Below are 17,598 nucleotides of genomic sequence, written 5' to 3'. Positions count from 1 at the left end.
AAGCTGGCAATAGACTTGAAACCTGACACTGAAAAGAGAAGAACCTCCTCCTAGAGAGGTGACATGATAATTATAATTTATTTTAATTTCACAACTCACCCCAAGTGAGTGTAGCAAGAGTCAGAAGTTCGGGGACTGAGCCACCGTGAACTATATATTCAGGAGAATAGGGATCTGTCTGGGCTTCACCATCCCTGTAATCTGTTTGAGTACCCAAAGTTCGGAACTTGGGGCCAAAGACGTGGCTGTCTTTTGTAGCTGAATCAACATATGGCTCTGTCCTAAAAAGAGATGCAAGAAGGAAGAACATTCGTCATATTAATTAAAAAACAAGCGAACAAACAAACCCAAAAAAACCCAAGACAAAACAAAACAAAGATAAACCAAAACAGAAACACAACAGTCAGCCAAAGGGAGGATATCCAAATGTGTTTTGTTTTATCTTAACATTGCTCCCATTGATGTTAACTCCATTATCTTTAGTAAAAGCAGACTGAGGCTTCACCGTGTCCTCTGAAACACCCTCCCTAGGTAAACAATCCAGAAATCTTCTGGTTTCAGTGCTCACAATTATTACATATAAATCTTTCCTATGTATCCATTCTAAAGCATTGCCTTTAATGGACACAAAAAATAACTAATGGTTGACTGTAACATGAAGGACTACTTCAATTTAGCTTACATATTTTTCTTTCCAACAATTCCAGAATAAAAATTTAATTCTGATATAAGCATGTGCAATTTCCATTGACTCTACTAGGAACTGAATTTTCTTATGTGACCTCAAAATTTGATACCCACATTATACTACTTCATGGATGCTCTACACACTGAACAGTATTGCATCTATCACACAGATTGTAATAAAATACCAGATTTTCCAACAATATTGCTGTACTGGAGAATCTTCTTTGCAACCGTATCTCTTCTAAGATTCAGAGACACTTAGCTTAGGCCTCATAAGCATAAAACACTTGAGGCACATGTCCTTTACTCACAAAGCACTCTTTATATACTACAAGCAAATTTTGAAAAAGTCTATCGCCTGTTTCCTCAATAATTCTCAATGGTGCACAGACCCTCACCTCTTAAGAAGTTTTTCCCCTAGGTTCATTATGAAAAATACTGGTCACCAGCTAAATAGTTGCCTAATCTTTTTCTGGTGAGATGTGACCCATTAAAACAGTAATGTCCAGAAGTCATACTTACTTTGTTATTTCATAAGCAACATCTAAGGGAACATTTATTGGAAGCGGCTTATCAGAGAGAGTGCTGAAAAAAACAGAATGAATGTAAGAGATGAGTGTAAAAGATCATTATGGTTTAGAAAAACTGCACTAATTCCAGTGGAGTTACACTGATTTTACAGGTTCTGTAGTTGCATGTTTAAGAATTGTACCTGAATATTAAGTAATTCCTTCATAGCTAAGGAATAACAGAGTAGGATTAAGAATAAGATTCACTAGTAGGATTAAGTGTTACTGTTATGTTAAAGCAGAAAGTAGAACTGCAAAACAAGATAATAATTAAAATTAGTTTTGAGTGTGCTCACAATATTTTGTTCATGTTTCACTAATTAGTTTACTTTTTTCACTTTGAGTTTTTGAGAGGGCAGTTTCGGGTTTTTTAATAACTGCTTGAAATGCTGAAATGAATTCCTACGATTAGCTGATAAGGTAAACTGTTTTGGACTTATCTAATTTGATAGTTTCCTTTTTTGCAATATTTTATGAAGTATTTCGAAAGTGATGGGGCTCAACTAAATATTGATAAATCCTTCACAAGCATTCTTATAGTTTGCATATTGCAGTTCACTATCGATGCCTTTTGGAGACTTTAAAGCTTAATTTCAAATTGCAGAAGATAACATTGTTCTTTTTTTAATTGTTGTTAAAGGAGCCATAAAGGACTTCAATTTATTAAACTTGGCAATTTTTTTATATTTAAAGTGGACATAGTGGCCAATAGGTGCTGACTAAAATAGTGAATGTAATTCAAAGTGTATATGACTAAGTCAAGAATGTTTATATGCTAGCTGTTTGTTCGGATCTTGAGTCCATTCCTGACCTGCAGCATCATTCTGGAAGGAGCAGAGCAGTCCTGCAGTAGAGGACACTGATGAAAAGTTAATCACCCATTGCTGTTCCTGGCAGAAACTAGGAGTTAAAAGGTTCCTTCTTAAGAAGACAACTTTCTAGGGGTCTGGAGAACCACAATGGCTTTGTAAGTATCCTCCTTTGCACAGGAGGATCTATAGTCCAAATCTTTCTACAAATAATTATTAAGTACAGAATGTCTGGTATATCTGCCTATCTGGTAAATCAATGGCTGAAAATTTTGGCATAGTGTAAATTTAAAAAAGATCTTGTGATTTAAGATTTGGTTACTATTTAAATTTTCTATATCAGTGATCAAAGAACTGACAGAAAATACAGAAAAAATATTAAAGGCTCGGGCCTTTACTTAGGTGCTCTTTAAACTGCACAGAAGCAAGCTTCTGAACTGTTTTAAACCAGTTCATTCCTTACTGTACAAAATATTTGTAGCGATTCCTTCCATCAACTTCAGGATCTTCATACACAATCTGAGGTATCTGAAGAGAAGACTGAGCTCTGAAAGCCAAAATACAGGATATAATTAAAGAAGTACATTCAGAGTATTTCTGACCTTTTTTCTTTATGCCCTTTTTTTAAATTCTCTCTCTCTCATCTGGTTGCACAATCCAACATGCATCACACTATTGCCCAAAATCCCCACACTTATATAAGCAATTATATTTTGCTTTTTTTCATACTGATCTATGTAACAAAACAGTTTGACACTTTATGTATATTGCCCACTATGTATTGTCCAGAAATGGTTATTTGCTGCCTTTATTAAAACTTTCTTATGCCCTTGTTATGGAAGGGATTGGCCACTTGTACGCGCTTGACTTTGTAAAGTAAAACTACTTTTACTGGGAGTGGAGGGAGCAACCTCATTTCCTTAAGAGTTAAATGCTTCCCATAACAGAAAATATGTGTAAAGGAGTAGAATGAGCAAAGGAGAGGACTACCACTTTCTACCTTTGAAAAACAGCTAAATGGATTTTGAGCAAATGTTGAAAATTTTAGAATCAGCACTTTCAATCTGAATTCTCCAATAAAGGAGAAAAATTAGGAATGACAATGTGAATGTTTCAAAACCTACGCTGGAACAACCATATATCTTTTGCAAGAATCCTCTTTCTTCATTTTTTTTTCACCATTTTGAAATTCAAATAGGCAGACTTTAATTTTTTCACTATAACACCTTGAAGAGTTTTCTTTAAGGCTTTGGAAGACCATGAGGAAGACCTCATTAAGGCAGTCCGTGAGAGAATGGGAAGAATTGAGTAATTTGAAAGCTATACATGAAGACTGCTATTTGATTTTACAACCACTGCATACTCTTCTTAACCTGCAAGGTGGTTAAAGACAAAAAACAGAACTTCTTCCCAGAGAAGCTGTGGATATCCCATCCCTGGAAGTGTTTAAGGCCAGGCTGGATGGAGCTCTGAGCAACCTGGTCTAGTGAAAGGTGTCCCTGTCCGTGGCAGGGGGATTAGATGATCTTTAAGGTCCCTTCCAACCCAGGCCACTGGCAATCCTGAAGGCTGGGTTTTTCCTAAGACCACTTTTGGCAACTTGTAAGACTTCTGACCTTTAGATGTATGGGATTGTGGATGCTGGAGTTGGTTGCTGATGCCTAATTTTACATACAAAGGTATATTTACAGAGATGCAATTGACAGTACATAACATTGCTTGACAGCTGGGATCAAAACAGAGGATTGCATGCTGAGATCAGGCACTGCATTGCATGCTTTTCAAAGACCTCATCTAAGTCCTGCAAACTGTGCTGTGGAATTTGGGGAGCCACAGTACGGTTACCTGCTACAGGAAAGCCTAGAGAGAGATACTTCATTAACCTCCCGTGACACACAATTTACTGCCAAGGTAAGTTTAAAGTCATCTCTTCCCAGGGCTTTCAGTCATATCACATAACGAAAGAGAGGGCAGTATTTTGAGATGCAGTGTGGTAACCTGACATACTTGCTCAGCACTAATCAAACTATTATTGTGAAGTTGCGTTTGTAATTCAAATGAGTTAATTGAGCTGATGGCTAGTTTCACTAGCTGACTCTTTAAATATCAGACTGTTGCTCCATCCAGATGGATTTGTGTTTCATTCAGCACAGGTGGGCACTTATTCTTATGATCTAACTTTATTAGCATAAGCTGTTCATCCTATTATGGTATAGTACAGGCACAATGGGAACCCAGGGAAATAGCCCCTTTTATTCCACAGATCCTGCCTCTTGCACGTCCTTGACTTATTCTTGCTGACTTGGCTGAAATAAATGAGCATTTATTCCTGGTAACCTTGCAGAGGCAATGCAACTACTGAGAAGACAGCTGGGAAATATTCTGTCTTCTGTATCAGCAGCGCTGTCAATCAGTGCAGGTTGAAACAGAGGGGATGTATTTCTCATTTTTTTTGTTAATTGCAAGACATTTTGCAAATACATGTTGTTGAAATGTAAATCAATTTTAAAGCAGCACAGATGCCAAATAAGTTGTTACAGAATAACAGGCAAAATATAAGAAGCCACTGAGGTTTCCATGTGCTGGGGACAGTTTGAAATACTGAAAACAGCAGTAAGGAAAAAATACTCTAAAAATACTTTATTATGGAAATAAGAAGAATATGCTTTTGAAACTGAACAAAACCAGGTATGAAATCCACTGTATCACTCTTAAACATCTCTGATTACCATCTGGTATGTGGTAGAACTCAGTTACCAGCAACCCCAGAGCATGCATCATCTGAAAAGCCCATGGTCTGAAGTTAGTTTGTTAAAGCAGAAAAAAACATTGAAAACAACTACCTAGGCTGATGCCTGCAGTCTTTAATACAGCTGTATGAGGACTTAAAAAAATCCTGTGGTGCAGCAAAACATATAAATGTTTTTTTAAATATTTGCTGAATCAGAAGCCCAAATGGTGATGCCAGGAGAAAGTTCAACTAAAAAACCCCTGCACCCAGCATGTGGTGCCCTGATTCAGGCCCCAAAGACTCTTGAACAGCAAAAACAACCTAACCAGCTGCAATTGCACGGGACTAAAATGAAACAGCTCCCACTGAAGTAACACACATGAGTCACTGAAATCTTCATAACTCATCTGATCTATAAGAGATAGAAATAACTCTCTTTTCTTTCACAGCAACCACTGCAAAGTAGATAGCACAGGGATGAAGGAATGTGCAACATCCACCCTGTAGGAAACAGATGGGTAACCATACTCCACAACAGCTGCAATCTCTTAATTTTGAGGGAAATATAAGTAGGAGCAAATTGCAGTCATCTCCACTTCAGTGTGCACGGGCTTTTGTTGGTTTTGTTTGTATGTTCATTTTAAATTATCCAACCATAGAACACTTACACAGCAAGCTGCTGAAGAGCCTCCAGGCCCTGCTGAGCCCTCCATCTTCGAGCAATAAATGCAGGCACTGGATCTTTGCCCTTCAGACACAAACTGCAGGCTGGAAAATGAATCAATCCAGTAGCCATACTTCTGAATATAGGTGCTTTTACCTAGTGTTTGTGTGGATACAAAGAAGAGAGGCAGTAATTTAGCTATTTCAAACAGCACTAAAGAGATCAGAATTTCATCCTTCTGTGATTTACAGGACATTTGGGATGGGAAAAGAAGGCGGCATACGTATGCTAATGATGTCAGCTGGTTAGATGGTACTTCTCAAGATGTGGAGCATACCAGACTAGCAGCAGATGCACAGATTTGTCTTCCGGCTGTTTTCCAGTGCTAAACTTATACTTAAAATCGAAGGGTCTAACGCTTTGTTACATAAAGAAGTTAGTGTGCAGTAACTGTGAATGTGCAGCAATGTGAACTTCTAGCACATTACCCCATGTAACTCCCTTCTATTTCTAGTGCTCCAGAAATTAAGTAACATATTCCACTTACAGAGTAAAGTTACATTATTTTATGCTGTAACAATTTTAGCATTTGTTAAAAATATCTCAATGGTAGCTAGCACACAAAAAATGATCATATTAAAAATCTACACCCTTCCATTTAAGCATTAATTTCCCTGGGTAGATATGCCTTAAATCACTAAATTTACGGCTGCCAATAAATCTTTGCAATCGTGACTCAAGTGTAAGTGATGTAGCTATATTGGCTTGAGCTTCTGTAAAGACTGAAATAAGAATTGAATCATGAATTGCCCCTTTCATTTCAGCAGGTGCTAACTCAGATGCATATAGGGTAGTGGTGACTTCAAGTGCACCAACTTATTAGAGTCTAAGACAGTATTAGTTGATGAAGATATAGGCACCCTACCATGAGTAGCTGCTTGTTCTGCATGAGACTGAATTTTGGTTTATTTCTCTTCAAAGGGAGTCCAACTTTCGAGAGTTTGGAATACCCCATCAACTCCTACTACAACCTCTGCCCATCCCATTTTGTGAAGCTATAAAGGTTGAGGTGTTTTGAATTGCGAATTATGCACTTGCCGATTCATTTTAAAACATGATTTATGCAAGTTGGAGTCTACCACCATACCCATCCACACCATTACACCTATGAGATGACAACTTCAGTGACAGTATGCCTGCTTACTTAGTCTGGCCTGAACTGTTATCACAGCCACACTGTAGCAAGGGTCTCTCTGATGACAGGTAGTGTTCCCAGCTCCATGTGCATGTCTCTCCACAGAGAGGCAGACAAATACGTGGGTTTCTTCACGCAGATATAAGAAACAGTCTGAGATAATGGAGTAAGAGACATCCAAAAACATTCTTCAAAAACACATTCCTTGACTCCAGTATTGGAAAGCTGTTCAGGGATTTTCTCCTTGCTGTACAGCAATGGAGTTTGAGTTCAGAGTATTTGCCCTTGCAGCCCCAGTCAAATGCATAGCTTCGGGAGGACTCTTTGTTTGAAATCCAGTTCATTGTGCAGTTGTACCAAGCCTGTTTTCCTTTGGCACTCTATGTCAATCACTGCTGTCTAAAGGGGCAACTGCAACTCCCACAGACATGCCCTGGCTGGTTTTAAACCATCTAGGGGGCAATACTGACAGCAGAGGAGCAACTGAAGTAGAGAGCTAAGCATGGGCTATCTAGATAAGGCTTAGCTAGAAGTTAAACTGTGCTAAACCAGTATGAAGAATCAGGATGGATTTGCAGTCTTTATAGGCTGCTTAGCTGTTGCTACCTATTTCATTTTAGTCCAAGTATGCAATGTTGATCTGTAGTGTAACTATATCCCCAGGTAAGTGAGGAGGCACCGTGTGAAATAACACATTTTAACAGCTCTGCTCGGACAACAGCCCAACAACTGTCCAGCTATTTTATTAGATCTAAATAATATATACAAGCTATACTTAACAGCATTTGGAGATAGTCTATTAAAAATACTGACAAACAATTTAGGAAATTACTCAGAACGTGAAACTGGGTATTTCTAGGCTCCTGTTACTGAGTCACCCTAGGCCAGCAATCATGGTTACTCTGTTGTCTTATTTTATTTAAAACTGCTTCCTTTGCTTTGTGTTTTGCTGTATTAAGGGAGCAGCTCAGGACTGAGATACAGTTTCTAGCCATGTGTATGCATACACAGAAAAATACAAGGTGCACATGTGAGCTGTCTTTGGCCAACACCTACCACTTTATCACCAAGTTGAGTGTGGACATTGACTTTGAATGGTCCTTCTCACTTGACAGTGTGTACAGAGGGTCTGAAAGGTAAGTGAACAAATGGAAGTAGTTACATATTTGAAGAATCAGCACAAATCGTCAGGCTATGCTTCCCTCTTTCAAAGTCTGGCCATAGGACAGTATAAAACAAACTAGGAAAGAAAAAACTGACATACATATCTCTACATCAAAAAAATTCCACCATCACGCAAATGAGGCTCAGAGCTGAAGTACTAGTGTTCAGTGGAACACGCACTACTAGAAAAATCTACTGTTTTTGGAAGCCCTGCCAACCTAAACAGAAAACGTGAAGACACGAAGCATTAAAAGGTGCAATGGTAATCAGTGGAAGTACCATACTCTACATGATGCTCCCCTCTGGGACACAAAGCTGGCTTTGCTTCAAGCCCGCAAATGTTTCATCGCCCCGAGCCTCCCCCGGTAACTTCGCTACTACTGCCGCCAGCTCTACCCCCTTCCCGCTCCCGGGGTGGCACCCACCCGCCCGGCCCCAGTCCTGCCCTCCCTGCCGAGCTCAGCGACAGCCCCTCGGCCCCTCCGGCAGGGGAGGCCCGGGCAGAGGCGGGAGGTCCGCCCGGGCAGCACAACCGCTTCCCGGCCCGCGCCGCCCAGCCCCGGCCCCGCCTGACGCGGCCCCGCTCCCGCAGAGGGTGTCGGGCGCGGCCGCGCCGCTCCCGGTACCGTAGCGGCAGCCGGAGGTCCGGCGGGGAGCCCGTCCCCGCGGAGCGGGGCTCGCATGGCTGCCGTTCCCATGGCCACGGCCGGCGGGCGGCGCTGGGAATGTCCCGCCCCCCCGGGACGTTGCTGCGGGAGGGCCGCTCCTGGTCCCTGTGGGCCGTGGTGGTGACTCTTTGAGGAGGCGGTGTCGCGCCTTGGGGCTTTCCCCCGCCGCGCTGCTGCTCTCGCTCCCTCGCCCGCTCCCTGTCCCTCCAGCTCCCCGTGCCGCGGGCTGCCGTTCCTGCTTCCCGCTGAGCCCTCCCGCCTCCATCTTGTGCCGCCGCCGGGGGAGCGGCGCTGGCGCGGGGATCGGGCTGTATATTGGGGAGGATGGGGCGCGCTCGAGGGGGGCGGCGAAAGGAAGGACATACATATTTTAGCTTTTTAACAGCTGCTGCTGAGGTTGTTTTATATGATGCTCCCCAGTCCCCCCGGACTCTCGCTTAGTGCTTAAGAAATCTGGTTTAGCAGTTATAGTTAGGGACAGGATACAAGCCTGGATATTCTTATTCCCGGCTTTGCTTGTTATCACTTAGGACTTCTGCAGCCATAAAGTGGTGAAAGCGAGTCCAGAGAAGGGCAACGAAGCCGGTGAAGGGTCTGGATCACAAATCGGCTGGGGAGCTGAAGTTGTTTACCCTGGGGAAAAGCAGGCTCGGGGGGGACCTTAGCACTGTCCACTGCCTGGAAGGAGGTTGTAGCCAAGTGAGAGTCAGTTTCTTCTCCCAGGCAACTAGCGACAGGATTAGAGGACATAGTCTTAAGCTGCACCACAGGAGGTTTGGGTTGGATATTAGGAGGAATTTCTTCACAGAAAGGGTAATTAAACATTGGAATGGACTGCCCAGTGAGGTGTGGTCACCGTCCCTGGAGGCGTAAAAGAAAAGACTGGACATAGCACTCAGTGCCCTGGTCTAGTTGAGGTGGTGGTGTCCGGTCATGGGTTGGACTCAATGACCTCCGTCTTTTCCAACCTAATTGACTCTGTGATTTGGTGAAAATAGGCTTGGTATTTACTGCCCAGAGGGGCTGCATGTATTTTTGCATCTGTAAAGCATCTGGAGAGGCCTGTACAAAGCATTACAAATAAATATTGCCTTTTGCAAAACACTGCTGTTTTCATAAGGAGGAGGCCATCCCCTTCTATGAGAAACGAAGTTGGAAGCTTCTTCATGCTGCATGTTAAAAACAGAAAGGGCTAATGCTTTTGTGAACATAAGGAGATTTGCAGGCAATGCTACCTTGGAATAGGACATAAAAAGCAGTGAAACTGCAAATGGGTCCTGTCCTCTGCCTATAATCTTGAAGCAAGTCCCCTATGTTAGTTATGTATAAAACTGTATATCAAAGGGTTATTCACAGCTCGCCATGTCTGACATAGAATTTTGGCCCCTCAGTATCTCATCACAGGAGAGCAACGTTAGGACTGTGGTTCCAAATTCCTTGGCTCTGGGAATTTACTTGTAGACAATTCAACTTTGAATGCTGGTTTACTTTCTTAAAGGCCCATCACTTGCTGGAAGCAACAACTTTGTTATTTGGTCAAAATGGGTAAATTGAAGCTGTGGGTCTGAACTAAGAAATGCTGTCGCAACTTGAGGTTTTCTGACAGACATATGTAGGATGCGACTTACCATGACGGATTGATCCATGCCCTGAAGATATCCAGCAGGTTGTAAAGGCCCTCATTTTACTAAAGAGCTTTACAGTGTGACACTTTATTGTAATTATTGACACAGGCAGCAAAAGTCACTTTTTAGTAGTTGCCCACCATTTCTTGTGATCGAGTTCAATTTTCCTTTCTTGTATCTCATTTCATTAAAACTCCATGACTCCGTGCTGAAATTTTTCCATTCTGAACATCTGCCTTGAGGTAATGAGGTGTGTAAACTGTACTTTGGCCAAAAAATTATTCTTTGTTGGCTCCACCCTCTCACATTTTTCCACTTTAAGGTTTTCAGAGATGACTGGATACAGGTGGCCTGGACTTCTTTTTGTTTTTTTTTTCTGATGGGGAAAGAAACCAGATGGAAACCAAGTTGAGAAGGAACAATGGAACAATTAAATGCATTCTTGAGAGTACTACAAAATGCCAGGGGGTAGCCTAACAGATAAGTGCTCTCTGGAGTTGTGGAAAACTAAAAAGCTGCATTCCCACTATTTAACTGCATTAAATTGGGTTAAATGTAAGATGTTGCTCCCTTTTTCCTTGTTCACTGTCAGCTGCCTGGCCCCGCTGCTTCTGATCTGTCAGTGTTGGCAGCTGAAAGACTATGTAGCGAACCAATTCAGGAGACTGATGTGCCTGAAAACTAATCTGTCAGAAAATAAAAGTTTTCAGGTCACTGCATAGCTGCCTGAAGACTAGTACTCACTCATGGGAGGTGACAGGTATATGTGGCTGGCTGAACCAAAAAGCTCAAGGTTCAGGTTCATGGAACTTGCTTAGAGTGTGTGCATGTAAAATATTGGCTAATTTTTAACTAGTATTTCCAAGAAATCTCTGTGCACTACAGGTGTGGAGAGTGGACAGCCTTACAAGTGTTGAAAGTTGTGTTGATTGTTACTATGTCAAATGTTCTTTGCCTGGAATCATATTCCTGTGGACCTGAAGCTGTGTCAAACCTGGCCAGGGCCCCTGGCACACTGGTGTGTGCTGTGGAATACACTGCCATGGCAAAGTGGTGAGGTTTGGTCTGAATCATTCTTTCCATATTTATTTATTTTTATTGTAGATCAGCCATGTCCAAAGGAAAAGATCACAAAACACAAAAGACTGTGAGAATGTTTGATCGGAGGCATTAAACTTTGGCAACCTAGTCTCTGACCAGCACTTTGGAAAAGGGGCTCAAAGCTTATCTGGCAGGTTAGTCTGTCTGTGTCAGGGACATACCCTGTTGCTCTGGTGAAAGTGAGCTGAAGGCAACTAAACTGTAAGCAATCAAAAAAGATTCCTGTTTCCTAGAAAAGAACTTGATTGATGGGCTTTCTCCTCAAACTTGTGGGCCGTAGAGTTGGGTCGGTTTTGGCTTTTTTTTTTTACTTTTTCATTAATTACTTTTCCAGAGCAAGACTGTGTAGCTGAGCTGAGGTGCTGTCTAGCTGATTTTTTTTTAATGGCCACTTGGCTCTAGGGGACACCAGGTGCTCAGATGTATGAGTAAAACTGTCCACACCCTTGTGAGTTACTGCTGGATTAACTTTGCCAGTGCATAGCATGTTGCAAAACTGCAGAAAAGTGCACTACTTTAGCTGCCTGTGACAGAGGCTGAGCCAAGTGCATTTTACCTCACATTAACCTTGAGATAAGATGGTGTAATTTGCTGCAAGATGAATTACTGCTACTCTGTTGACAGACTTGTTATGCTGTGATGACTTGCTGATGTGTTTGAACTGTAAAATCAGACAAAGGGAAGTAGAAAATTTAGGCAAGGAAGGTAGGATTAGGCACTAGTTGAGAGCAAATAGTAGCTGGACAAAGAAAATATGGATTGGACATGAAAGCGTAATTTTAGAGGAGAAACCTGACTGGGTGAGCAAAGAAAAATTAGTAGGAGGGTGGGGTGGTACAGAACCAGTGTGCAGGGGGTGGAGGGAGAGACAAGGTGAGCAGCCAGTAGAGCAAAACTGAAGTGGTCTGGACAAGAAAATGGGAGACCTAGGTGAGGAGCTGAAAATGTGGGGAACGGTGTGACAAGACAGGATTACAGAGGATATGGCAAAGAAGTTGAGCTAAACAGATGATGAGTCTCTCTACTCTGTTTTCCTTCTGTCCTCTACAACCTGGGAGGGAACTGGGTTTCTTGTACGTAAATTTTACCCTGCAGTCCACGAGGCTTTGTGAGACCCTGGCAAGATGTCACCCATCTGGCTTTTAACTTCATTACATAGATGGTCCTCATCTGCTGTTAGTAGGTGACAAATGACAGCACTGTTGTGCTGCTGGGTGCATGTGATGCTTCGTGGTGGCATTTTTCTAGTTATTAAAAAAAAAAATCTAAGTTACAGGCAACAAGGTTATAGCATTAAAAGCACTGTTGAGGCTTTGATGGCAGGAAATCCCCAAAGTAATCTATTTAAAATTAGTAACCGTTAGTGTGTCATTTCCCATTTTTGCCACAAGATGTCACAATTCCTCCGTGTATGGTCCGGTCCATCCCAGGCTCTAGCTTGGGCGCCGCCAGTTCAGCTCTTGTATTTAAATGTGAAAGGATATAAAATGAATTCGGCGGTTGGACCCATCCAAGGTAATCGCTAATTTCCATTCCCTGTCCGATCTGCACATGATTTACTAACTGTAAATAATAAACACCTTTTTCCAGGTGTGTGGTTCAAAAGAAGCAGGAAAGCAGCAGCAGCACAAGGATGCAGTCAATGTGGTTGCTAGATTTTTAATCCAGAAGAAGGGAGCCTTCCTTCCAGCTCACCAGAAAAGATGGTGTAGGAGAGTGAAGAAGAAGGGAAGAGGAGGAAGATGTGGTCACTATTCCCAACAGAAAACAGAGGTAACTCTCAAAAAGATGTGAGAAGACAGATGCTGTGACAGACTATGTTGTGGATTGAGACCTTGTCTCTGTGCTGACCTTTGGCTGTAGTAGGGCATTATATCCACTATGGAATACCTCACTTGTAATTTATAACATCCTTTGTAAAAATGGCCTCAGTTTACTGATGGTGATAAATGGAACTTTGCAAAGGGGAAGTCTGTGGTTAATTTGTGCCATTTTTACTAAGAGCCACGCTAAGAGAGGCATCTTCTGGTACAACTGCTGAAATGATAAAAAAAAATAGATGAAAGTCTTTATAGGAGACTTGTTCTCTCTTGCCTTCTTTTTCTTAGTATGATTGTTGGCACATTTCCTGTAGTAAAAGCAATATACAGATGAGGAGAGCTTAAAAAGTCAAAGTTCAAAAAAAATGAAGTAGTAGTACTTTGTGATCACCGTTAAAAGATTCACTTCAAAGCCTGCTGAAAGACTTCTGTAATGGTTTTGATTAACATTTAAAAAATGAAAAAAAGACGGTGGAATTAAGGCAATTTCCAGCCTATGGTTCAGAGAAGTCCAATCCGTGGCAAAACCTCAATTTTACCAATATTTCAGGCATTCTCTGAAGGACATTCATACACATAATTTCACTTGGATGGATCAGCTTTGGATGAGATTCTTAAAGAACAGAGGTGACATCTGGATGATTTGCTGGGCTGTAGTCAGGCATGTCAGGGAAATAGTGTCATGTCATGTAGTCAGGCTGCCCAGGGAAGTAGTGGATTCTCCATCCCTGGAGATTTTTAAAAAGAGACTGGATGTGGCACTTAGTGCCATGGTCTAGTAACCACAGTGGTAGTGGATCAAGGGTTGGACTTGATGATTTCGGAGGTCCCTTCCAACCCAGCTGATTCTATGAGTCTATGATTCTATGTTGTTTCACCTCATCAGGAAAAGGATCTTGGATTGAACTCCTTAGGAAACCAATGAATTCATGGTGTTCTTACTCCTTTCATGTAATACCCAGTGGAATAAATGTCAATACCATCATGTTTGCTTGCAGGTTTCAAGTTTCAGTGTGTTAAGACACTTTTCTGGGGAGTGAATGTTTGTGCTTGTCTGATCTGAATGGAGCATCAGGGACTCTTGATTTCCTATGATTACTTTAGCCACTCCCTTCGTGGAAATTAAATATCTGGACAGAAGTGCTATGGAGATTCATTTCAGCTTGTTCTTACCATACATACACTTCCATACACTACACTCATATTTACTCTTAAACAATTATTGCACAAAGCTTTCAAAAAAAACCATTTACTTATCATCCTTTAATTGCAATCCACCTAATGGAGGTCAGGTGAGGGCTGGCACACATCCAAGGGCCCAGGGGTGGCCTATCAGAAGTAAAAAGGTGAGAAAGCAGTGACAGGACACTCAGGCCATTGGAAGAAAAGAGCTAGAACTGGATGGGGGCTCAACACAGCCCTTTGAAGGACTGGGGAAGGATGCAGAAGTATCACTTCCCTCATGTAAGAAAACAAAGTCTGTGGTCTCTTCTTGAAAGTTCCCCTATCTTTCCCCTCTGTCTTTGCCTGCACCCACATATCCTTTCCACATCACTTCCCAGTCTCAAATGGTGGAGACTGAACAGAACACAGTACAGGATCTAGAGCATATCACTGGTGTCTTGATATAACAATGGTGAGAACATGATAAGAGATCACTGTGTAGCATGTTGATCTGGAAACATCCCCTCTTTGATCCTAAGTCTTTGGATGGACCCCTAGGAGAACCAGACCTTGAAGATTCCATTCTGGGTTTTAAATAAGGGACTGGAGTAGTTAATGATGTGCCTAGTCCAGACAGGCTGCATTGAGTAAAATTTATTGTTGCACAGAGTTAAGTATGAAGCCAAGACAGCTAGGTACCAAGTTTGGATAAAATACTGCACAGCATATTGAAAACCAGGGCAAAATAGTCAGGATAAGGGCTTGAGCTGAATGTTTAGATGAAATTTTCTTCCATGTAGATGAAGTGTGTTCCCATGTCACTTTTAAAGAAGCAATTGTACTCCAGATACAGATTGTACTGCAGATATCTAGGAAAATGTCAGTGTAAATAGGCTTTCTTGAGAATCCCTGCATATGGAGATGCCCTAATGCTTTTTAAAATTTGACAATTAAGCACTTTATAGTCAAGTCCCATTGATTTTTGGTGGGAACAAGGATTCTAAAGATCTTGAGAAGGAGATCAGCAAGAAGAAAAGCAGAAGAAAACAAGTGCAAATCAATTAGGTGTTCAAAATTGAAACCTAGTGTGATGACTGATGTCAAAGAAATGGCTTGAAAGTGAATGAATTTTCTACATTATTTAATAACTTTGTGAAAAACAGCTGTGGGGAGTCTAAATGGATTCAGATGTGTGATGTTGCAGCTCTTTACAAGCAACTTGCAGCACTGCACAGCATATGTCTTGATGCAATATTTAAAAGGAGTGAGGTTCTGGAATGTGAGTACATAGAAGCATGAAGCTGCAATCAGTGACATGTCAAATATGGAATGACTCATGTATTTGTAAATACTAATGATTCCTTCCCAACTTCCAGTTAGCTCCCGCAGTTCATTGAGAATGTTAAACTATTTTCTACAGTGGAGCTTCACATTTCATAAAATTAGATCATGAGAGACTTGGATAGAATCAAACAAGCCAGATTTGTCACTGACACAGGCATTAAAATGGCATCCCACCAAGCAGAATGAAATTTTTAACAGCAGCAACACTTAGGGGGAAAAAAGGACTAATGGAATGTGTGCACTGGAAGAGAAGTGGACCTACAGTATTGCTGCTTCTCAGTTGATTGACAGTTTAACACCATGCACAAGAGTTGCAGAACACTGCCTGTTTTGCAGCAGAACTGATCAAGGTTAGAAGTTTGTATTATGGAGGATTTTACAGAACTACAATGAGATGTTTTTCTTCAATACACAGGCAAGTGGGCTTGGGTTCTAAATGAGGTTTCCTGTGGTGTGTAAGCACAGACCTCAGGCAGCATTTGATTTTTGTGGGGTGACTAAGTGGAGATCATCTTTGCACGGATGTGGTGGTACATATTAACAGTGACTCAGCTGTCTGATTCTGATCAGTTCTGACAATTCATATAGGTCTTTTTGTGGAAATGTGGAAGTCTTACTCTTTCAAGTCATGAGAAGTGAGAATGGAAGAGGTTTCCTCTTTGGAAAGAACTATATAGGCAGCTACCTTGGTTAACTGCAATGCAGGAAAAAAATCTGTAGCAAAACTTACCCTGGCTGATTAGAGTGTGTCTGCTTCATGCCTAAGTACTTTTAATCCTGGGCTACTTTTTTTCTGATTTTTACCTGAAAACAGAGAGTCTGACTGCGATATAGGGACAGACCTTTGCAGATTCATGTGGAGGATTAGTGGAGGATTAGTGATGTTATTTCCCAAATGCAGGTTAGAGTTTTCTGAGTTACTAAATGTAGAGACTGTCAGAAAATACACAGTTGTCTTCTTCAACCATGCTCTTTTGTTGTGTTGGTAACACATGCAGCCATTGGAGTGCAAACACTTGACCTTTCCTTCCCACCAGTCTGTGCAATGGGATTTATTCCAGAATGCCTGGATTTTCACAGGTGTTCCCTCCACAAAAGGGAGCAGCTGATCAGTCATGCCAGCAAGCACTGAAGTAAGCCTGACCAGGCCTGCAGTGCACATCCAACATCAGCTGCTGCATATCTGCATTTTGGAAGAGCTTCTGTATGTCCATGTCCAGTGTCTAAAGGCTCGTAGTTCCTGCTTGCAGTGCATGTGGAACAGGCAGGTTACTTTGAGGCATGGTACAAAATGCCAGCTTCCTTCTTTTGCTGTGTTACCAGGGAGATTGCACACTGAATTTGCTGATCTGGATTTTGCAGTGTTGCATGCATGGCAAATTCCTAGTCTTTACTTGTATGTTTGGATGTGCTTTCAATGGACAGTGACAAGAAGGAGCATAACATGAAAATGATGATAGTCGTAATCTTAGCACAAACTGAGGAGAGCTGTGCAGGAAACAATGTGAGAAAGGCATTCATATCCTCTAAGTTTATACCAAAGCCTGTAGGAGGGTCACTTTCCTCTTAACTGCGGAGGGCTAAGCCAGGATGCTGTGGGCTGAGTCCTGCAATGTCAGAGACAGCAGTTCTTATTTTAAGTGGAAAGTGACTGCAATCTTGCAAACTACCTTCCACCTCTAGACTCTGATGCTCTGAAGATTTGGCTGAATTTCTGGCAAGAGATGCTCTGTTGCAGTACTAGCTTGTAGGGCATTCAAAGAGACAGAAAGGCCTTAAAAGTAATCTTGATTCTGCTCTTGTTTCTCTAAGGGCTTGCTTGCGAGTATGGAGGGAGACTTTCTCCATACTACCTTCTTCCAAGGTGGTCTCTCAGGAGGGGATGGTTCAGTCCTGTGGTACAGAATCCCTGCATACAGAATTCATGCCATAGTCCCGAAACATGGGATTGGCCTCTTCAGTCTGGGGAGGGACTGGCACATTGCCTCTTGAGGTGATTTTAGCCCAGTGAACCCCTTGCCTTTACCTAAAGATGGAGTTTGAAGCTTAGAGTCTCT

At 41.8% G+C, this 17,598-nt stretch overlaps 1 protein-coding gene and 1 long non-coding RNA gene across 7 annotated transcripts in view; one reads left to right on the top strand and one right to left on the bottom strand.

Annotated features, from left to right (window-relative positions):
* The window catches only part of CFAP91 (cilia and flagella associated protein 91), a 44,303-nt gene extending 35,816 nt beyond the window's left edge, over window positions 1–8,487 (bottom strand). The window contains exons 1-7 of one of the 3 annotated variants that reach the window (XM_064644458.1): window positions 8,245–8,390; window positions 7,712–7,784; window positions 6,698–6,784; window positions 5,465–5,616; window positions 2,529–2,612; window positions 1,210–1,272; window positions 100–281 (exon numbers count right to left, since the gene is read on the bottom strand). In XM_064644458.1, coding sequence (XP_064500528.1) covers window positions 100–281; window positions 1,210–1,272; window positions 2,529–2,612; window positions 5,465–5,616; window positions 6,698–6,748 — 532 coding nt within the window. In that variant the 5' untranslated portion in view covers window positions 6,749–6,784; window positions 7,712–7,784; window positions 8,245–8,390. Of the gene's footprint in view, window positions 1–99; window positions 282–1,209; window positions 1,273–2,528; window positions 2,613–5,464; window positions 5,617–6,697; window positions 6,785–7,711; window positions 7,785–8,244; window positions 8,391–8,445 lie in introns of those variants that run through there. The other 2 variants (XM_064644459.1, XM_064644460.1) reach the window with 2 other exon arrangements.
* Window positions 1–17,598, top strand: part of LOC135409231 (uncharacterized) — a 124,624-nt gene that overhangs the window by 26,879 nt on the left and 80,147 nt on the right. For all 4 annotated transcript variants that reach the window (XR_010428104.1, XR_010428107.1, XR_010428105.1 and 1 more), the window contains one exon: window positions 12,804–13,859. This is a non-coding gene — a long non-coding RNA (uncharacterized LOC135409231). The remainder of the gene's footprint in view (window positions 1–12,803; window positions 13,860–17,598) is intronic.

This window comes from Pseudopipra pipra, chromosome 2 (assembly GCF_036250125.1).
Source record: "Pseudopipra pipra isolate bDixPip1 chromosome 2, bDixPip1.hap1, whole genome shotgun sequence".
In the NCBI taxonomy this organism is placed as follows: Eukaryota; Metazoa; Chordata; class Aves; order Passeriformes; family Pipridae; genus Pseudopipra; species Pseudopipra pipra.
The sequence above is the reverse complement of the archived record's forward strand: the minus strand, read 5'-3'. Positions and strand labels throughout refer to the sequence as shown.